We start from the raw sequence: 23,746 nt of genomic DNA on the forward strand, positions 1-23,746 counted from the left end.
TCTAGTCTCAGTTTCATCCTTTCTCTCTAACCCATCAAGTTTTCCTGGTTCCTGTCCTAAAAGCTGGGTTTGCATGTCATCCTCCTGTTTGATACCTTTTATTGTCTTCCCGTTCCTTCCAGAATAAGGTTAAAAGTCATTAACCCTGTCATCAAAGGTACCGTACGTTCTTACCGAAGCCTAATTTTCCTTCATATTTTCTACTTCTTTTACTCCCCCGATGTTGACACATTTTGTTAAAACTGCAACACACCCAACTCTCTTCCCATCTGGTCTGCTACTAAAATGCTGTTTTCCCATAATTTGGCCTTAATCCTGGGCATCATTCAAGGTGCGGGACACCTGTCCCCTCAGTGAGGTCTGTTCTTTTCTCTGTCCCTGAAATAGACATGATGTCACCATCTGGAATCATCTTGTACTTCTGTGCTATCCTAGCATCCTGCTTTGTATTTTAATCATTTTCATGTGTGTATTCCCTTCTATTCATAATGGTAGAGTTTGTGTGTTATTCATTTCTTAGTGTTGGATAGCATTTAACACTAATCTGTCCAAATAATAGATGTTCAATAAGCATTTGTCTAATTAAATGGAAACATGAGACAGTTGTTTTACCTTTTCCTCCATCACGGGCTGCCCTCAAGCCTTTCCCCGAACAGAAATTAGCAAGTTGAGATAAGGAACCCATGTGTAAGTGGCACCCAGGACTTCTCTACCGCTTCACCTTGGTGACAGAAAACGCACCCAGGGGAGAGGTGGCAGTGTGAGCGCACGGGAACCCGGCAACATGACTCAGAGCAAGCGACGGAACTGATCTCCGGAGGGTCACAGATGTTGGACATGATGGATTTTGCTTCATGAAAATGTATCACTTTTACATGAATAGCTAAATTGAACTGTAGAATATATTGTCCCACTTGGTTAAATGTGATAAAAGAAGCTTAGTGGACTTGAATTCATAATCATGGAAGAGCACCATAAAGGAAAAAGCCCTGTTCTTTCTACCTTGTCGCTTGTGTAAGTGTGTGGGTGTTATTTCAAATAGAAATGCTTTGAAAAACGACCTGAGGGCTTCAACAACGACCTCCTGAACTCTGTTTTACCTACTGTTTAAAGTAATCCTGCCGCTTCAGATGAACTGACTTGGATAGAAGCCAACACAAATCAGGCGGTGTGTCTGAACGAAACCGAATTCTTACTCCACACTCAGCGTCTAGCAGCCCGTGTGTCCAGGGGGATTGCGAGCAGTTTCTCTGCTCCTGGTTTGTGTGGTTTTCATGCAGAGATAAGAACAGTAACATTAGTAAGTGAATATGGCTGGGTAGTGGGGTAGCACTGGTAAGTGTGAAAGACCCCAAATGTTAGGGATATATTTTATTGATTGACATCTGTGTATGGAGGAAGAAATTTAACATCTAGTGACAAAAGTGTTAGATACTTATTTTTACATTTGTCGTTGATATTGACGTTCCCAATAAATAGAGGACTTTCCAGGTTTCAGCATTGAAAATCCCTGATCCTGGGAAACTCCTTAGTCCCAGGCAAACCAGAATAGCTGGTCAACCTAGAACAAACTGTGATATGTTTACGATTTGTATCTTACAGATGAAAGGGCTGAACTGAACTTTAGTGATGTAAATAACTCAGCTAGTACCTTTCAGAGCAAAAATTAAACACAGATCATCTGACTCTAAGCCCCGTGTTCTCTTTTCTTCATCATACTGTATACTCTAGGCTTATTTAAGTGTGTGTGTGTATGTTTGGACCCATTTGGGAAAACGTTAATTATGAGATAGCAAACCTTGTGAAGCACAATTTAATAAAAGGTCAAAGGTCATAGATCTCTGTCCTAATTTCCTCATCTGTAAAAAGAGGGTAATAATATCATCTATATCATAGATTTGTTTTGAAGAATAAATAGCTTACATAAAACACCTAGAAATATGCCTTGCACATAGTAAATTTACATGTAGAATAAGTAAATAAGTTAAGGAATAATTGGTTTAAATAATAATAAATAAAGCAAATAAATGCACATAAAATAAGGTAATACGTTGATATGGTAGGAGGATTTCAAAGTGATTAGAAGAGACCTCTAAGGTCAATATCCCCCACCTGAATCCTCTGTCCTTGAACAGAGGAATGATTCCTCTTGACCTTATCTTAGCAACAACAACAAAAAAAAAAACCCCTACATTTTTGCATCTAACCCATCTCCTCTGTTGCTCATAAGAATCTTTTCTTTAGGGAGATAAAAAAGAGTCACCATCTCCCTGCGATAACTGTTTTCATATACTTGGATATATTTATTTTATCTACTGCATTCAATTACAGCAGCCACTTTTCTTCTTCTATTATACTTTCTAAGAGTTCTCCTGGAGTCAGGAGTTTATGGGCTTTGTTGGAACCGTGGGGAGTTTATTGAACAGCACGGCTCCAGAGAGTCCCTTTAGCCACAAGGAAGCGACTCCAGGAGTAGTGGAGTCTAACAGTCAAGAGGGAGGGCTGAGGATTTAAATCCCGATGCTACCATTAACCGTGTGATTTCGAGCAAGTTATTCTTCCTCTTTACACCTCAGTTTCCCACTCTGTTAGATATAGGGTTTGATGAAATCTAAATAAAATAATCCATACAGGTGATTTAGAATTACGCCTGGAAGATTTTATAAAGCTTCATTATATTATTGTCGTCATCCAACAAGTTACACTGTTGGCATTTATAAGAAGTTTTAATTGTGGACAATTTCTGAGTCCAAGGTCATTTGGAGAAGGCTGTAAACCATGCATGCAATAACCTGCTATAAACCATTGTCCAGTCAAATCACTGAGAGGCATTACTAATGCACACTGGTTGGATGCTCATTTTGTTGTCCCCACCATCAATGAGCACACTGGAGAAAGTAGGGAAAATGAAAAAAGTCAGGTCAGTAGAATTTTGGATAAGTGTGCAGAAAGCAGTGGTGGATAGCTGCTTCAACACATTTAGTACATGCGTGTGGGCCAGGGGTAGGCTGAGCTTTAGGGTGTTTGAAGTAATACTAGTGCTGGAGTATCGTATCTTCATATCCTCTATTGAATATGCCTTCCAGACGGAGGAGGAGACAGAAAAGAGACCTATGTAAAGACTTCTGGGATACACAGAAAAAGGTGAGTTTGCTCAGAATTGTCATTTTTTTTCCCTTTTGTGATTTATAAAGGTCTTGTAAATTCAGTCTGTTTTGCAGTTAGCAATCTTATTTTTTATTCTCCTTTCAATAATCTGGCCATGCAGTTGGCCTGTAATTCGAATATCAGCTATCTGGGGAAAGTTATTTTCTCAACTATTCTCCTATTTGTAATATCCTTTGAAACTAAGATTTTTATATTGATATAAATAAAAGAGCAGTTACACTGTTGCAAAAACAATCCGCCCTATGCCTTCCCAAAATCTATATTCATTTCCTAGGACTGCCAGGACAAATTACCACATCCAGCAACTTAAAACAGCAGAAATCTATTCTGTCACAATTCGGGAGAGTTGAAGTCCACCAGAAGGTGTCAGAATGCTTGGTTCTTTCTTGTCTTCTAGCGTCTGGTAGTTGCTGACGATCCTTGGCCTGTAGACACATTACTCCAATCTCTGCCTCTGTTTTCACATGGCGTCCTCTCCTGTGTCCTCTTGGTGTTCCTTCTTTTCTTATAAGGTTGCCGATCATTCTGGACTAAATTAAAGGTCTACTTTACTCCAGTATAACCTCATCTAATCTTAATTTCCTCTACAAGGATCCTATTTCCAAAGAAGGTCACATTATGAAGTTCTGGAAAAAGACATCAATTTTGAAGGGAAACTATCCAACCCAGTACAGGGAATAATAATATTTTTATGTCATAAGATTATTGTGAAGGGCTAAATTAAATTAGACTACATAAAAGACCCCAAAGCACAGCAAGTACACAGAAGGACACAATAGATGATATGCATCATTATTATTACATCTGAAGCTAATTTATTAATTAATGAATGCTCAAATTAGATTATAATGCTAAAGAACTTTCTTATGGGCTGTAGGAGTTTGAGGAACTGTAAAATTTTCCTCCTCATTCTACCTTGCTCTGCCCTCCATTGTTAAATTAAAAGAGTAGAAACTTTCTTCAGGGTTTGCACGTAAGAGGGGTGCTTATATTCATGCTCATTTTCTCCACTCTAGGTCAAACCTCTCCAACGAATATTCTGTTTATGAAATTTCACAATAAAATGTTTCTATGGATTGAATTTTTATGTCTACCCAAAATTCATATGTTGGAATCCTAAACTCCCATGTGATGGTTATTAGGAGGAGGGAACTTTGGGAGGTGATTAGATCATGCAGGTGGAGCCCTCATGAATGGAATTAGTAAGGAGAGACAGGAGAGCTAGTTTCCACTCTATGCTCTCTGCCATGTAATGATACAGCCAGAAGTCAGCCATCTGCACCCCAAGAAGCAGACACCTACCTACCAAACCCTTGATTGTGCACTTCCCAGACTCCAGAACTGTGAGGACTAAATGTTTGTTGTTTAAGTCACTTAGTCTTTGATACTCTGTTATAGCAGCCCAAACTCTTTCACATATGATTTGGAGATTCTTAATGTGCAGCCCTTTGCTTACTCGAGCCAATCAAAAGCTGAATTTATTGTTGTGAATTTGGGGGGAGGAAGGGAGCTTTGCAACTGTCTACATTAGGTATCCAACTTTTTTAGGCTTTTGTAGAATAATGATTTTGTGAAGGATGATTTTAAAAGATAGTAAATTGGACTGTTAAAGATAAAGAAATTAGATTTACTTGATTCTTTTTTTTAAGTCATCTATATAATAATGACACTCGTATTTCAATTATCTTGAAAGTAAATGTCAGTTTCGTGAATTTATTTTATTATGTTCAGTTGCTTGTTTTTGAAACCTAGGACACTATGTACTTTAAAGATATCCATTAAGGCATTCATTCAAGAGACATCAATGAGTACACACTATAGGGAAAAACCACACTAGAATTTCCATATTAATAATGAAAATAATTGTTCATATCAAAATAGCCTAACATTGGGAGAGAGACTTCTACTTTGAAAGAGTAATTCATAACAGAATACAGCAAGTGATAATCTAGATTAGGTTTCTATTGCACTCACTCAGAGTCCTGCAAGTCAAAAATGTGATTTCTAACAAAAGTTCAATGAAGAGAATGTTTTATGAATTTAATTATGATAGACAATTGACCTATATCGTGGTTGAATTGGGGAGAGATGTATGATTTGCATGTCTTTATTAACTGCTGAAATTCAGTGAATTATTGACACCCTCTGCTGTTTGTTTTTCTAGGCACCCAACAACTCTAGAAGTCCCACCTCTGCCGATCTACCCACAGATGATGCAAGAGAGGATATTTATGTCAACTATCCAGCCTTCTCTCGTAGGCCAAAGACTAGAGTCTAAGCTTTCCCTCGATGTGAGCAAATTAATGACCACCACATACATGAATCTTTATACAATTTCTTCCTGCTACCCAGTGTCTACCTTAGATACTGGTTGACTGAATTTATTTTATTTGGTAGGAAAAATACTGCATTACCTAGAGAACATTCTTGACAGAAATATTTCAGAAAAACCTGACTCTAATTAGCTTACACAGAAGAGGAAACTTACTGAATCATGTAATGGAACAATCTAGAGGAGATTAAGCATTAGAGGAGGGTTTTTCCCCCCAGGGCTTAAATGTTGTGTCCAGAATTATGTATGGGCATAAACTGGTTTCTGGACCCACTTCCACAGTGTTGGGTCCACTTCCCAGGTGTTGACCTAACTCTCACACAGGCTTTCCCTCACGTCGTCAAGATGGCTGCCAGTAACTCTTGGCAATTCGTGCATTCTTGTTTGTGTCTGGTAGAGAGATGGCTTTTCTAATGGAGCAAACAAATTTGGTTATTTTTTCTATCATTAAACAGGCATCATGGCCAGAAAGGATAAGATGGCTTAAGTCAGTAAAGGGTTCTCCTCTATAGCTGGTGGTGGGATCAAAGCACAGAGAGGTGTCGTCAGAACAGGGAAGGGCAGCCTCAGAGCTGGGGAGGTTACCAACAAATGTTGAATGCAATGATGTTCCAAGGAATCTCTTGTTAACCAACTAAACAGTGAATATGAGATGGATTCTAGAAGTAGGGGATCTCCGTTCCCACATCTAAAATCTGCTATCTCAGCATAGTCCAGAAGAGTAGATGAAATGAATAGTTAAGAGAAAGATAAAAGTGGCGGGGAAATCTCTTTCCTTACTAATCTCAAATATATTCTTCTCTGATTCTACATAGAATTCTTTTTTTTAAATTTATTTTTTCCAGCATATTATGGGGATATAAATGTTAAAGTTACATATATTTGCCTTGACACCCTCCCCTCAAGTCAGAGCTTCAAGTGTATCCATCCCCCAGTTGGTGCGCATCACACTCATTATGTATGTATATACCCATCCACTCCCCTCCACCTACCTGACATGAGATAGATTATATTATTATATGTCCACTTATGTGTTGATCAGTTAATACCAATTTGATGGTGGGTGCATGTGGTGCTTATTTTTCCATTCTTGGATACTTCACTTAATAGAATGGGTTCCAGCTCTATCCAGGAAAATACAAGAGGTGCTATATCACTGTTGTTTCTTATAGCTGAATAGTATTCCATGGTATACATATACCACATTTTATTAATCCACTCATGTATTGATGGACACTTGGGTTGTTTCCACATCTTTGCAATTGTGAATTGTGCTGCTATAAACATTTGAGTGCAGGTGTCTTTTTCATAGATTGATTTTTGTTCTTTTGGGTAGATGCCCAGTAATGGGATTGCTGGATCAAATGGTAGATCCACTTGTATCACTTTAATGTATCTCCATATTGCTTTCCACAGAGGTTGAACTAGTTTGCATTCCCACCAGCAATGTAGGAGTGTTCCTATCTCTCCACATTCACGCCAAAATCTATTGTTTTGGGACTTGTTATTAAAGGGCATTCTCATTGGAGTTAAGTGATATCTCATTGTGGTTTTGATTTGCATTTCCTTGATGATTAGAGATGTTGACCATTTTTTCATATGTTGTTGGCCATGATTCTGTCTTATTCTGGAAAGTTTCTGTTCATGTCCTTTGCCCAATTTTTGATAGAGTTGTTTGATTTTCCCTTGCTGATTTTCCTGAGTTCTAAATAGATTCTAGTTATCAGCCCTTTATTGGATGTGAAGCTTGCAAAAATTTTCTCCCATTCTGTGAGTTGTCAATTTGCTCTCTTGATAGTTTCTTTGGCTGTGCAGAAGCCTTTTAATTTGATCAGGTCCCATTTATTTATTTTTGTTGATGCTGTGATTGCCTTTGGGGTCTTCTTCATAAATTCTTTGTCTAAGCCAATGTCTAGAAGAGTATTTCCAACATTTTCCTCTAGATTTGTAATATTTTCACACCTAAGGTTCAAGTCTGTTACCCAGCGTGAGTTGACTTTTGCGAGAAGTGAAAGGTATGGGTCCTGTTTCAGTCTTCTACATGTGGCTATCCAGTTTTCCCAGGACCACTTATTGAATAAGGATTCCTTTTCCCAGGGTATGTTTTTGTCTGCTTTGTCAAAGATTAGTTGGCTATATGATAATGATTTTATATCTGGGTTCTCAGTTCTGTTCCACTGGTCAATGTCCCTATTCTTGTGCCAGTAACAAGATGTTTAAATTACTATAGCCTTATAGTATGGTTTGAAGTCTGGTAAATTCATACCTCCCATTTTGTTTTTATTGCCTAGGATTGCTTCTGCTATACAGGATCTTCTCTGGTTTCATACAAAGCGTAAAATTATTTTTTCTATATCTATGAAAAATGATGATGGCATTTTAATAGGGATTGCATTGACTCTGTTGGTCACTTTGGGTAGTATAGACATTTTAACAATGTTGATTCTGCTGACCCACAAGCATGCTATGGTCTTCCACCTGTTTACATCATCTAATATTTCCTTCTTCAGTGTTTCATAGTTCTCCCTGTAGAGGTCTTTTACCTCCTTAGTTAAATATATTCTTAGGTACTTTATTTTGTTTGTTGCTATTTTTGAAGGGAATTGTGTTTTTGATTTGGTTCTCACTTTGAATGTTGTTGGCATATATGAATGCCTCTGATTTGTGTGTATTGATTTTCTATCCTGAGACTTTATTGAATTCATTTATTAATGCAAGGAGTCTCTTGGTTGAATCCTTGGGGTTTTCTAGGTATAATATCATGTCATCAGCAAAGAGTGAGAGTTTGATCTCTTCTGCTCCCATTTGGACACCCTTAATTCCACTCTCTTGTCTGATTGCTATAGCAAGGACTTCCAGCACTATGTTGAATAGAAGTGGAGGTAATGGTCAACCTTGCCTTGTTCCAGTTCTAAGTGGGAATGCTTTCGAGTTTTCCCCATTCGGCATAATGTTGGCTGTGAGTTTGTCATATATGACTTGTATCATTTTTAGGTAAGCCCCGTTTATGCCTATTTTTTTAAGTGTTCTTATCATAAAAGGCTGTTGAATTTTGTCAAATGCTTTTTCTGCATCTATTGAGAGGATCATATGGTATTTGTTTTTGCTTCTGTTTATATGGTGAATCACATTTATAGATTTGTGTATGTTGAACCATCCCTGCATCCCTGGGATGAGGTCCACTTGGTTGTGATGGATTATTTTCTTGATAAACACCTGGATTCGATTAGCTATAATTTTGTTGAGAATTTTTACATCTATATTCATAAGGGATATTGGTCTGTAGTTTTCTTTTTTTATTTTATCCTTTCCTGGTTTTGGTATCAGGGTTATGTTCACTTCATAAAATGTGTTGGGGAGGATTCCACCCTTCTCGATGTTGTGGAATAATTTCTGCAGGATAGGCATCAGATCTTCTTTGTAGGTGTGGTAAAATTTGGGTGTGAAACCATCTGGCCCAGGACTTTTCTTTTTAGGTAGGTTTCTTATTGCTGTTTCAATTTCAGTACTTGATATTGGTCTGTTCAGAAATTTTATTTCTTCCTGGTTGAGCCTAGGGAGACTGTGTGTTTCTAAGGATTTGTCCAATTCCTCCACATTTTCCAGTTTGTGTGTATAAAAGTTTTTTTGTAGTATTCATAAATTATATCTTGTATCTCATTGGCATCAGTTGTAATTTCTCCTCTATTGTTCCTGATGGAGCTTATTAGAGATTTTTCTTTTCTGCTTTTCATTAGTCTATCCAAAGGCATGTCAATTTTGTTTATTTTTTCAAAGAACCAATTTTTAGTTTTATTAATCTTCCATATAGTTTCCCTGTTGTCAATTTCATTTAGTTCTGATTTGATCTTAATGATTTCACTTCTTCTGCTGAGTTTGGGGTTGGTCTCTTCTTTTTTTCCAGCTCTTTGAGTTGATTCATTAGGTTGTCTATTTGTGATCTTTTCGACTTTTGGATATAGGCATTTATGGAAATAACTTTCCTCTCAGGACTGCTTTAGCTTTGTCCCACAGGTTTTGATAACTTGTGTCACCTTTGTCATTTAGTTCAAAGAATCTTTTGATTTCCTCTTGAGTTCCTCGTTTATGAAGTGATCATTCAGCAAAAGGTTGTTTAGTTTCCACAACTTTGTATAGAAATGAGAGTTCCTATTAGGGTTTATTTCTACTTTTATTCCACTGTAATCTGAAAAAATACATGGTATCATTTCTATTTTAAAAAAATTTTTGAGACATGCTTTGTGTTTAGGATATAGTCAATCTTAGAGAGCATCTCATGAGCTGATGAGAAGAGTATATATTCAGTGGATTTTTGGTAGAATGTCCTGTAAATGTCAGTCATGGCCATTTGTTCTAGAGTTTTTTTTTAAGTCCATTATTTCTTTGTTAATTTTCTGTTTGGAGGATCTGTCTTTTGTGGTCTGTGGGGTGTTAAAGTCTCTGGCTATTATGGTGCTGTTGTTTATCCATTTGTTTAGATCAAGTAGAGTTTGCTTTATGAATATGGGTGCACCTAAGTTGGGTTCATACATATTTAGAATTGTTATGTCTTCTTGTTGAACTGTACCCTTCACCATTACATAGTGACCTTCTTTGTCTTTTATTACTTTTGTTGATTTCAAAGGTAAGTTATCTGAAATCAAAACTGCCACACCAGCCTTCTTTTGGCTTCCATTTGCTTAAAATATTGTTCTCTACCCCTTTACCTTTAGTCTAAATGCATCCTTGCAGGTTAGATGTGTTTCCTGAAGGCAGCAGATATGTGGCTTGTATTTTTTTATCCATTCAGCCAGCCTATGTCTCATGAGTGGGGCGTTCAAGCCATTCACATTTATTGAGAGAACTGATAGGTGGGGCAGAGTTCTATTCGTTCTGTTGGGTTGAACTTTGTTGCTTTATTTTCTCTCTTGAGCCATTGTGGTGTCTGGCCTTTGATCTTTAGCTTTTGAGTGCATTTACATTCATGAGTCTTTATTGTGCTGATCAATGGTTAACATTGTTTTGAGTACTTCTTGGAGAGCAGGTCTTGTCTTGGTGAATTCCCTCAGTCTTGGCTTATCTGAGAATGCCTTTATTTCTCCTTCATGTACAAAACTTAGTCTTCCAGAGTAGAAGATTCTAGTCGGGGCATTATTCTGTTTCAGAAGAGTGAGAATGGGGGCCCAGTCTCTCCTTGCTTGTAAGGTTTAAGTAGAGAAGTGTGGCTTTATTTGGATTGGCTTTCCTTTGTATGTTATTTGCTTCTTTCACCTTACAGCTCATAGAAGGGCCTCTTTATTTGATATTTTGGTCAGTCTGATGACTGCATGTTGCGGTGTCTTCCTGTTTGCATTGAATCTCCCAGGGGTCCTTTGAGCTTCTTGTACTTGGATATCTAGATTTTTAGCAAGGCATGGGAAATTTTCCTCTATTACATCTTCAAATAGCTTATTCAACCCTTGCATGCTTTCTTCTTCCCCTTCTGGAATCCCTATAACCCTCACATTAGGTTTTTTCACATAATCTCACATTTCTTGTAGGCTTTGCTCTTTTCTCTTATTTCTCTGCTCTATATCTGTGACTAACTTATTTAATTGAAATGTGTTATCTTCAATCTCTGAGATTCTTTCTTTTGTTTGATCTACCTACTGCTCTTGAGGCTTTCCACTGTGTTTGTAGTTCCCTGAATGGATTCTTCATTTCCAGGAGTTTGGTTTGATTTTTATTTATTATTTCAATTTCTTTAGTGAATTTTTCTTCCAGGTCCTGGATTTTTGTGTATGTGTGTGTGGTTTCTTTGTGTTGGTTATCCATTTTTTCTTTCAGGTCATTGAATTTTCTTACAATCCATGTTTGAAATTCTACTTCTGTCATTTTAATGTTCTGATTTTGGTTGATGCCTGTTTCTAAAGGGCTGGTGTTCATTTTTGGGGGCATGCTTTCCATTTGAGTCTTCATACTTCCAGAGTTCTTTCGCTGATTTCTTCCCATTTGGATCAGTTGTTGCTTCTTACCTTTAGATTTTTGTTAGGATAACGACACACCCTGTTTAGTCTCTGAGCTCGTAGGTGGTGTTTGTGGTGAGATTTGATCACACTCTGTATGATGAGTCAGTAGGTGCAGTAAAAGTCTATACAGAATGACCTCCCTGTCAGTAGGTGGTGCTTGCTGGGAGGAGCAGGCTACAGTGTTGTTTTGGGGCCCTGTAACCAGCTCTTGTTCCTCTGGAGAGGCACTCTAGTCACTCAGGTGGTAGGTGGGGCCCTGGGGCTTCCAAGCGTGGCCTTATTCTCCACCTCAGTGAGGGCTGGTCTGGGAGTGAGTCTAGGCAGAGCTGGGTTGCGTAAGGTTGCCCTCAAGCACCACAAATGCTGTTATCAGTGGTCAAAGTTCTGTTCTCTGCTTCTGGGCAAAGCTGTCAAGGAGGGGCTGGTATGGCCCCACTCAGCAGGCAAGTCTGCGTGTGGGGATGGGGCTGTCTGAGACCTAGAGTCTGGAGCAGACCTTGCTCCTTTCCACCCTCCCCCACTCCACGGCTTCTCCTGGGCCTCTACCAGCAGGTAGGACCTCATGCCAGTGGGTCTCCCCTGTCTGTGATACTGGCTAGGAGGTTCCCTGCATAGGATTGTAGCCTGGGCTGGGTACATGGCCCTCCCATGGGAGAAGGGTTGCCCTGAAGCACACTGATCTGCCCCTGAAGGCAACACACCTTAGTAGGCTTGTTCATGAATATTCTTCTGTGCCCCGGTGCATTGCAATACCTGGGTGCACGGGATCTGGTCTGCAGGTCTGACCTCTGGTCCCTGGAATTCAATTCCTGACCCCACCAGGGAGAGGAGTGCCAGTCCTAATTCACCCATGGGGTGTACAAGCTGGGTCGATGTCTCTCATCCTCAGGATCTGCCCTGTTTTCCTGGAGTCTCTGGGCCAGCAGCATCTGGGAGGGCTGGTGGGTAGGGAGCTCACCATCTGAGTACCCCTAAGTCAGCTCTAGGGACCCAAAAGGAAGGGTCCCATTCCCTGAAGATGCCTCAGGCTAGTGGCTATATGGTCTCTCTTGGCAGCTGCAGATAGGGAAGGGGGAGGGGGAGAATGTAGCAATATGGTGCCTGCCGGGTGGCTTGGGTCTATGCACACGGAGGTGCCCAATGGAGTTGGGAGCCTTGTGCTGCGTCTGCAACAGGCTTACCACTCACTGGTGGCAGCTGTCACTGGGCTGGTGTCCGTGGATCTCTCCAACCACTGGGGAGCCCACCAGCAGTCCGAGATGCAAGGGAGGGGAAAGTGAACCACTTCACCTACCCTTGTCGTTGTTCTCCAAGCTTCCTGGGAGCTCTCTTCTTCTAGTGCTCCTCTGCAACCTCCTCCTGTGGAGTCTCCCGTAGTCTCAGGTACCCCTCCTTCTGACCCTCATCTGATTATGCTTGTCTGCTTGCTTATTTCTACTTTCTTCTAAAATCTGTCTTTTATGCAGAGACACTCTGGCTGGTAGTTTTTTCTCATCCACCATCTTCCTGATTCTATATAGAATTCTTACCATCATACCAGACCTAGCCTCATGTGAAAATATAGTAGGTGGTACAATACTTAATAACTTAATGTTTTTGTCATTTATTTTTTCCACTTTTGAGAATGAGTTTTAATAGCTAAATTATCTCAAAAGGATCAGGCACCGGGGCATTAGGATGAGCAAAACCTACCTAATGGGTACAACAAACACTATCTGGGTGATGGGCAAACTTATAACCCTGACTCAAGCATAAGAAAAGCAATCCATGTAACCAAAAATATTTGTACCCCCATAATATTTTGAAATAATGAAAAAATATGCAAAGCTTGAAGACACAAAAAGCATGATAGTTGGAAGTGGTGGTATAGGGTGGTAGGGTAGAAATTTGAGAGGGGAAAGGGTATTGGATGGGCATAGGCAAGGAGGGAAAGGAATCAAAGAATAGTAAGATAGAAAGGAACACCTCCTGCTGTACAATTTGAACAAAGATAGCCCCAGTGACATCATTGACAGTGAAAGCAATTAGAGACATACCTGATATTGTCTAAAGTCTAGATGTAGGCAAATAATGAAAAGTATTTGTGAAACTAAATAAAACCGTCAAGGTCACCTTGAACCCACAACAGTCACTATGAAATACAGTGATCATTCATGTCTAAAAGATTCATTGTTTATCTCAGAAGGTCTATATAATACTATCATCTTTAAAAGGTTCATTACAAAGGCTATATCTAAATATCAAAGTTGTAGACTTCATGATTCTCTTAAGTAAAACAAAGCCAAATTCTCATGTTGCCTAGACAGATTCTAAGTTATACTTTTAAACTAATCAGGGAATATTTTATGAATTTAGCCTTAAATAACATGCATGCCAAAGAGTGCAATTATGGTGTGAATTATAGAAATTGTGAGTACCCATATTTCTGTGAATTACAAAAAATGTGAGGGATTTTTTAAATCTCTTTCAGAAATGATAAAAATGAATGTTTCCCAACTCTACTTATGTATATTCAAGAGACGCTAACTCTTATTTTTGTTATGTTTGCTTAAAAATCTTTATATATAGTTTCATAAAGTGTTTCCACAAAGATATTAGTGTAACAAAATTGAAAGTCAGTTTATAAGAACAGATCTACCATCAGATCCATCAAAAGGGTCCATGGCTGAATCGATCAGTTTGCATGCCGAAGCAACCTTAGCATCATTTAAAAGGAAAAGTACGTTTTCTTAAAAGTTAAAGTCAATCAAAATACTACTTTCTGAAAGATTCTGATAACCAAATTCTCAGTGATTAATATACATGAGAAGGAAACCTTTTCTACAGTTGTGATGTGGGGAAACATAAATCCCATTTTAAGAAAAAATAATTACTGGGGGTGTGAACAGTGCAAGCAGCTGCCATTGTCATGGTGGCCCTTCCAAGGAGTGTCAAGGTCAACTTTTGCAGCAAACCACATAAGTGTCACAAAGCCTCTCGAACGTTTGGAATTTTTCTCTTCTTCCATGAGTGTTTTAATTTTTGGGTTTTTACTCTCTCAAAACATTTATATTAATAAGAACTATTCGCTCTGTCCATTTTTCTTTTCTATATATTCTTCCTCTGCAGAGTTCAGGGCATTTTCAAGAAGTCCTAAGTCCTGCTGAAAATTCTCTGACCTTCCCTGCTTCTCCTATTTCACTCTCAGCTATTAAATGCTGATGAAATTCTGTTCATATGTTTTCTTTCTCTGAACATCTTTACTTAACAAAGCACTTTCATTGCAGTCTCTTTAATATCATACCTAAATCCCTAGAGTTTTGTAACTCTCTAGACTACTATATAATCTAATCTTTTGTGCCTACTATCCTGGTTGTTACTTAGGAAATCTGTTTCAAAATCTGGATCAAAACAGATCCACAGAATAAAATATCAGAATTATAATAAATTATGTTTTAAATCTTTGGTTTTTTTTGCAAGGTGCTGCTTTGGAAGCAAGATTCTTCTTAAGATTTTTTTTTTGCATATGTAATTTATATTGATACATAATACAACATTAAATAAGAATCTATGCTTCCTTTTTTAAGGATGCCATTTTTTAATATTTACATTAAAACAACCAATTAAAGGATATTACTTTGTGATAATAAGATACATTAGTTTGTTAAACGTCATTGTCGAATATACAGTTTTGTTGGGGAAAGAGCTCATCTTAGTAACCTATGATGACTATGCATTGACTATATTATCATCAGAGAGACTTTTGGATTTTATTTAAAGAACTTTATGTATATAGAGGAAATAGAAATTTCATTAACTTGTAATTATGCTTATAAATGGGAGGCAGATGGGTGAGGATATAAATTTTTAGGTAGTAAAAATTCAAATTTATAAATGTTTTATGTAATTTAGCTTATTATAATACTAAAATACTATACATATAAATTTAAAATATATAAACTATCAATTTAAACAATAAAGGCAATAAAAATAATTTTAGTAGATTTGCTTTTATTGTAAACATCCAAGTTATATTAGTTTATATAGGACTATATTAAATAAAAATTATAGTTGTATTACAGAAATTTTCCAAATTGGGAGAGTACACATTATAATTAGAGGTCACGATAACCAAAATGTTTCTCCATGATTTCTCCATGTTCTCATTTATACTAATATGCTGTATTTTATACTGCTTGTGTGAAATTTCAGCAATATTGAAGATATTATGGAATAAAAATGCTTATAAAGTATAAATGGAGATACTAAATTGTGAGTACCAAAGTTGAGCTTCTTTCCACAATAGTAAGAAGAAAATATGTTCGAAAAACATGAAACAATGTAAACATGTAACATCATTGTTTTATCATCATTGGTTTGGCTACTATTAAAATGTAACATCTTGAAAGTGTTGACCTTCACATTCAGGCTTTTGCATAACTTCGTATATTTTTTCACTGGTCTATTCATTGGAATTATCCTAGCCAAATCTATGGTCTCTTGTACATTTATCTGAAAACTAAAAATAAGTTTGTATTTTTAAAACTTCTCTATTGTTATGATTCAATAAGCAGAATAGTGGCTTCTAGAATTAACTGCAATGTTTTCTAAGGAAATTTTATAAACTTTCAAAGTCAGTTTACATATTATATTTTTCCAGATTAAAAGCACTAACTACATTGTAAGAAAAGGTCTTATTTAGGAATCTGTGTGATAAATGTCTGAGATAATCTTGTTTTATTGCCTAGTCCCTGTTTAAGTTATATGTCACCCTATTTAGAATACTTTTTCCCGTTTTTGTATGTAATTGTTGATTTTTGGTTTTTGTAGGGCATACAAATGTTTTCCTTGTACTGTATTCTGTTGTTTTGAATGAATAAAATGTACTTCTCCATGATGTCAGTTTCATTTGCCATCAGAGAATAGTAGGGAAACATTTCTACAGAATAAAATTAGCATGATGAATTAAATGCAGAAAAAATAAAACCAATGACACTTTGTGACTTCTATCTCAATGCAACATTCTGTGTATTTTATAAGAGCATGTGGTTCAAGGGCCAAATAGCTATATATTAATAGTTTTTTGGAAAAAAAAATAGCAGTCCCCTGACCTTTACCATGTTCTTTCCCTTGAGACAAAACATTTCTCATCTTCTAACTTATTATTTTATTTTCCACTTTTTCTGAATAGCATGCTTATAACTCTACTACATTTTTTCCAGTTTTAGACATTCTTTATTCATTTAGATGTCCTCTTCTCACCAAACTCACCACACATACACACACTTCTAATGTCTACATCCTTCTAAAATATTTGTATTAAAATTTTGATTATGTTAGATATCAATATTTGGTGTTTATTTTTTATGCCCTTGCCAACACTCTCTCAGTTAAATCTTTTTTCTCCTACACAGCTTCCCCTTCCCTTAAAGCTAATAATTGCCTCTTTTCTGGCTTACTTTTTCTGTGTTTACCATAAATGTATTCCAAACTCTTCTGTGTTATGGCAGGAATTCCAACAATTTCAACTTCCTAAAAAAGGCTGCTCCAGAGCCTTCACTTGGTCCAATAAGGAATGGGAGATGGTTTCAGAATGATTCAAGTGCATTTCATTTATTACATTTGCAGCCACTCCCCAGCACTGGCAAGACCGCTTCAGCTCCACCTCAGATCATCAGGCATTAGATTCTCATAAGGCGCCACAATCTAGATTCCTCACATGCACAGTTTACAGTAGAGTTTGGGCTCCTATGAGAATCTAATGCTGCTGCTGATCTGACGAAAGGTGGGGCTTATGTGGTGATGCCAGTGATGGGGAGTGGCTGTAAATATAGATGAAGCTTCACTGGCTCACCAGCCACTCACCTCCTGCTGTGTAGCCCAGTTCCTAACTCGCCACCAACTGGTACCGGTCCTTCGACCTGGGGTTGGGGAACACGGGATTGCTGCACTGATTTTTGAAATTTTGAACAAGGGTGGTATCACCAAGAGTAGATCCTACTTGATCATGGTCTATAATTATTTTTATACATTCTTGTATTTAGTTTACTAATATTTTGTTGAGGGTTTTTTCATCCAAGATTACGAGATATATTAATATTTGCCTGTAGTTTTCTTTTATTGAAATGCTTTTATCTGGCTTTTGTATTAGGATAATGCTGACCTAATAGAGTGAGTTAGGATGTGTTCCCTCTACTTCTGTTTTCTAAAAGGAAGACTTGGTATTATTTCTTCCTTAAATGTTTGGTAGAATGGGACTTATTTTTAGAATGTTATCAATTATAGATTCAGTTTCTTTAATAGATATAGGACTATTCAGTTTATGTATTTCTCCTTGTATAAATTTTGGTATTTGAGTCTTTCAAGAAATTGATCCTTATAATCTAAGTTGTCAAATTTGTTGACGTAGAGTTGTTCCTAATATTCCCTTATTACCTTTTTGACATGTATGGGGTCAGTCATGATGAGCTCTCTTTCATTTCTGATATTTGTATTTCTGTCTCCTTTCATTTTTCTTGGTTAGCCTTGCTAGACCTTATGAATCTTTTTGATCATTTCAAAGAGCCAGCTTTTGGTTTCATTGGTTTTTCTCTTTTTCAATTACATTGATTTCTACTCTAATTTTTATTATTGTCTTTCTTCTGCTTACATTAGATTTATTTTGCTCTTCTTTCTCTAGTTTCCTAAGATGGAAGGTTAAATTATTGATTTTATGTGTTTCTTTCTTTTCCAATATTGGCACCTAATTCTGTAAATTTTACTGTGTCACACAAATCCTGGTAAACTCTATTTTCATTTTTATTTAGTCTAACATATTTAAAAATTTTTCTTGAGACTTCTTTGAGCCATTAATTATTTATAAGTATGTTGTTTAACCTCTATATATTTTGGGAATTTTCTACTCTATTTCTTTTATAGATTTCTAATTTAATTCTATTTTGGTTTAAAAACATAGCACATCTTATATTTTCCTGGTTAGAGCTGGAACCCATACTACTAAGTGAAGTATCCCAAGAATGGAAAAACAAACCCCACATATATTCACCAGCAAACTGGTATTAACTGAGCACCACCTAAGTGGACACATAGGAACTACAGTAATTGGGTATTGAGCAGGTGGGAGGGGGGAGGGGGGCCGGTATATACATACATAATGAGTGAGATGTGCACCATCTGGAGGATGATCATGCTGGAAACTCAGACTTGTGGGGGGAGAGGGGAAAAGGGCATTTTTTGAAACCTTAAAATTTGTACCCCCATAATATGTTGAAATAAAAACAAAAAAAATTTCTTTGTGTGATTTCTATTTTTAAAATTTTGTTGTTCTGGGCCATGTGTTTTATGGCCCAGAATATGGTCTATATTGTAGAATGCTTCATTGATCTTGAGAAGCATGTGCTTTCTGCTCTTGAATGTATAATTGTCCATTAGATCTAATTGATCGACAAAGTGCTGACAGAGATGTGTCATATATGATACTTGATTTCTTTATTTCTTCTTGCTGTTTTATTAGTTTTTGTCTCATGCATTTTGATACTTAGTTGTTAGGTACGTATACTTTCATGATGTTAGGTTTTCTTGGAGAATTTACTCTTTACCATGTGTAATGCCCCTTTAATCCCTGATAATTCTCCTTGTTATGAAGTCTGCTTTTTCTGAAATTAATAGAACTGTTCTAGTTTTCTTTGATTAATGTCAACATGTCATTTTCTAGCCCTTTAATTTTAAATTATCTGAGTCTTTGTGTTTAAGGTGAGTTTATTACAGATGACATACAGTTGGATCTTTTTAAGAAAGCCATCACTTTTTTATGTTTTAAAAATTTTTATTGATATATAATAGTTTTATGCATTTTGGGAGGACACATGATATTTTGATACCTGTAAATGTGTGATGATCAAATTTATTATTATATAACAGTTTTACATATTTTGGGGGTACATGTAATATTTTGACACCTGTATACAATATAATTGAGATATCCATCACTGTAGACATTTATCTTTTTTCTATTTAAATCTACCACTTTTAATTGGTATATTTACACCATTCAAATTTAAGTGATTATTGACATAGTTGGATTAATACCTACCATGTTTGTAACTTACTCTTAACGACTCTTGCACTTATTCTTTGTTTCTTTTTTATCTTCCTTCTTTTTCTGCCTTCTTGATTTTAAGTAGAGATTTTTATATGATTTCATTTTCTCCATTTTATATGATTTCCATTTTATATGATTCCATTTATATGATTCCATTTTCCATTTCTTTTAGCATATCCTTTATAGTTTGTTCTAGATTTGTTGTTTTTTTCTTTTTCTTTTTTTTTCTTTTTGATATTTATTCTATTTAGCTTTCTCTGAACTTCCTGGTTCTGTGGTTTTGTGTCTATCACTAATTTTGGCAAGTTCTCACATTATGACTTTAAAGATAGTTTTGTTCCATTCTCTCATCTTCTTCTTCTAGGGTTCTAATTATGTGTGTGTTATGTATTTTGAAATTATTCCATGGCTGTTGGATATTCTGTTTTTTTCTCTTTGCATTTTAGTTTGGGAAATTTCTATTGACTAATCTTTAAATTCATTGATTTTTTTTCTTCAGCTGTGCCAGGTTTGCTGATAATCCCATTGAAGATATTCTTCATTTCTGTTACTGTGCTTTTGTTTCTAGCATTTCTTTTTGATTCCTTTTTAGAGTGTTCATCTTTCTGCTTACATTACCCATATATCCTTGACTGTTGTCTCTTTTTCCATTAGAGTCCTTAATATGTTAACCTCAATTTCCCTGTCTGATATTAATAATTCTGCTGTGTGTGTCTTATCTCTGTCTGGCTCTGATGATTGTTTTGTCTCTTCAGACCATGTCTTTCCTTTTGGTATGCTTTGTAATTTTTTTTCTTGACAGCCAGATCTAGTGTATCATGTAATAGAAACTGAGGTAAGTCTTTAGTGTGCAGATTTATCTTAATTTGATTAGTTATTGAACTGTGTTTGAAGTCTGTTATAGTTGTAGGTGCTAAATTCCTTAAAATTCTTCTAGCAAGTGCTTGTTTTTAGTTTGTTTATTTACCCCCTCTTGACCTCAAGTCTCCATAAGTAGTGCTCCTCAGAGAGACTTTCTGTCTTATCAACTTTTGTCTGCAATTCACTGTTATTATACTGCAGGCCTGATGGTGGTTAAGTTGTGGGAAGAGGGAGTGTTCTCTAATTTTATAATTAAATCTCAGTCTTTCAGTGGGCCTATGTTGTGGCATTCACAGAATTTCTCCAGTGGTGTAGCATTTCCCTCTATCCTCAACTCCCTTTCCTGGCTGTAGCATTCCCAATTTATTTCTTTGAAGGCCTCACCCCTGTTGACTATGTTATTTCTTTTCCTTCTTTAAGGGAGTCAGGAAAAGAGTAGTGGCTGGGACTAGGTCTGAGAATTATGCTTTGTCGCAATCCTTTCCACCTTTGTTGTTGAGGAAGCTTTCTGTTTTTTCACAATGGATGTCCTGTTTTTTCACAATGGATGAGGGGATTTTTCTTGGATCCTCATGAAAACCTGGTGGGTTTCCTAGACAGAAAGCCTACGAAAGTACGGAGAACTAAGACTATGCTCCCCCCCTGCCCCTCCCCCCCATTTCTCACTCATACTGGTTCACAAACAGGTGCTAGCAATTCATCTGACTTACCATTTAAGTGTCCCTACAAGTTTGTGGCTCCAGTGCTTCAGGTTCAGGCAAAGAGCTACTGGCTGGTGTATCTCTCTATAAGTATCTATGTCTCCAGATTTTGCCCTGGCACCTCAGCTCTCTGAGCAAAGTCTAAGCAAAGTCATTGATTTTCAGCTGTCCAGCTTTTTCTTGGTGTAAGCATGGCAGTGACATCTTCCAAGCTCTTAACATGTTGGCACTGAAGACAAAAGTCATTCTCCATGTATTTAACACATATGTTTTGTGCTATCTTGGTTTCTGACCTGTTTCTTTATACTGACTTTCTGCTGCTTTGCTGGGGTAGCCTGACTGGACTCAGTTCCATCTGACTCGCTCTGGTCTATGCTGGTCTTCGATCCATTTTTATGAACCACTTATCCAGTTGAAAAAATATTTATGGTATATGAAAATTGGGCACATATTTATTTTTAAAAACAAATAAATGAAATATAGAAGACAATCTGAAGATGAGGATGGGATCATACTCAATTTCCCTGTTTGCTCTCAGGTCAACATCAGGCCTCATAAAATTTTTCAAGTCCAGATAGAGAAGCCAGTGGTAATAAAGAAAAACTTTGTCTCCAGCCACAAGAAGATAATGTGTCAAGTCTACGCAATTAGCAAAAACTGAAGATGAACTGTCAATAATACTCACTTATCACACAGCTCAGTCTAGGGCATCAGATCTCATGAACTTTTTTTTGGAATTCTGCTGAAATAAAATGAAATACCAGTCCCAGGGAAGTGTTTCACTCATCATATGTATTCAATATTAATTTATTTTCAGGTTTAGTTGCACAAAAGGTAAATGAGAATTAGAAGACTCTTTGGGTAAGAGGAGTCAAAGTAACAGCTTGATCAAGAATTATATATATCTGTATATTTAAATACTAGACTTCTAAAGAAGAAAACACAGCAGAAGGGAAGATAAAAACAATAGAAGGCAGAAGGTCTACACGTCCTGAGGGCCTTGACACAATGTTTGCTAGTGGAATGTTTTTTTTAATAATGTGTAAAAGAGTCATTTTAACATGAAATAAAGACCCAAGTCTGTAGACTTGCCTCATAGTTTTTTCTCTACATATGGACATATATCAAAACACTGCAAACTTTTATAAATAGATCATTTAAGAATTTCTTTTCGAGCCATGTCCTCTTCCTTTTTACATGTTAGTGGAAGTAGTGTTGAGTTGAACATTTCTATTAGTTTAGACTAACAACAAACAAGCAAACAAAAAACCTCTACTGCCCAAAACATGTTACTATCTTTTCCAGGTTAGGAAAAGGTATTCATAATAACCAAGTAGTAGGAATCACATGTCACCTAAGCTTCAGGGAGAATATTATGTCTAGGTAGAAAGAAAAAGACACATGTGATTTCTTTTACTCAGTAGTCAACAGTGAGGATCTGAAACTAGTTGAGAGATCATAGTATTGACACATTAAAAATAATGTTCCAAACCCGACTCATAAACCCAAATTAAATACATGGTTAAATATAGCATCAAAATGTTATTGTTTACAATGTCGAATAGCATAACAAACATCTCTCGGGGTATAGTGTCTTTTAGATGCCTATGTATTCAATATCTCTATTAAAGAGTTAGGTACAAATGTCACATGAAAGATGGAGTTACATTTTGTTCATGAATATAGTGAACATTTTGTACTATATGCAATGTCGATTTTACCTGAGATATCACATATTATCACCCCAAATTAGTATAAGTTCTGTACAGTATTAAAAGTAGCAATGGGCATTATTTTCCATTTAAGACCTAGTCACCCCATTAACAAATTTTAAACTTACAACAATTTCATTTTAGCTACATTTCCCAGTCAGATCTCTTGATGGTCCATGCAACTTTGAATTTAGAATGCCATTGCCTTTCCTTGAGAAGGAAGGTCATAAAGGGGTAGAAGGAGAGCCAGGGGAGCAGAGCTGAGTAGAACATTCATAATATATTTCTTGTAACATTTTTATTTATAGTGCTGAGAGTGAGGTGGCTATGTAGAGTGAGTGAAATAGGTTATTTCTGGGTAGTGACCTTAGTATTTTTTTGGAGGGGCAACACCAAACTCTATCTCTATATTTAGCTCTTTGAAACATAATTAGACTTTTAAAAAAACTATACACCTCAAAAACAGCAGGCTACCTAAAACATAACTGATAGATATAGGAACAAGAAAGTAATTTCTTGAGTCAAATGGCAGTGAACAAGACCATACTACACACACCTGTTTCTTCCTTAGATGGTGAACCCCTTATCAGAGAGAACAAATCTTACTTACTTTTGAAATCCCAGCTATTAGAAGATTCAGTTCATGTTTTTAAATTGAGTTCTGAAAAAGTATTTTTCCCTTTGACTTTCTTATAGCCAAAGTTTGCAAATATTCAGAAGAGTATTGGATATTTAGAACAGATGTCTATAATTCACAGGTACGCAGAAAGTGACAATGAGTGTACGTTTGTCTTATGTGCCAGTTCATATTAAGAGAGGAAGGAACAGAGGATTTTTAAAAAAGAGGTTTTAAAAAATTTATGGAATTCAAATAGCAAGAGATGATTCTGGAGTTATGTTAAGCT

General features: G+C 36.5%; 1 protein-coding gene across 5 annotated transcripts in view; it reads left to right on the forward strand.

The window, feature by feature from the left end:
- The window catches only part of CD226 (CD226 molecule), a 97,541-nt gene that overhangs the window by 65,335 nt on the left and 8,460 nt on the right, over window positions 1-23,746 (forward strand). The window contains exons 6-8 of one of the 5 annotated variants that reach the window (XM_075993807.1): window positions 3,087-3,144; window positions 5,333-5,459; window positions 21,668-21,755. The exons of 2 other annotated variants lie outside the window; for them this stretch is intronic. In XM_075993807.1, coding sequence (XP_075849922.1) covers window positions 3,087-3,144; window positions 5,333-5,446 — 172 coding nt within the window. In that variant the 3' untranslated portion in view covers window positions 5,447-5,459; window positions 21,668-21,755. Of the gene's footprint in view, window positions 1-641; window positions 3,046-3,086; window positions 3,145-5,332; window positions 6,713-21,667; window positions 21,756-23,746 lie in introns of those variants that run through there. 2 more of the 5 variants (XM_012779992.2, XM_012779999.2) reach the window with 2 other exon arrangements.

Source organism: Microcebus murinus, chromosome 17 (assembly GCF_040939455.1).
Source record: "Microcebus murinus isolate Inina chromosome 17, M.murinus_Inina_mat1.0, whole genome shotgun sequence".
Lineage (NCBI taxonomy): Eukaryota > Metazoa > Chordata > Mammalia > Primates > Cheirogaleidae > Microcebus > Microcebus murinus.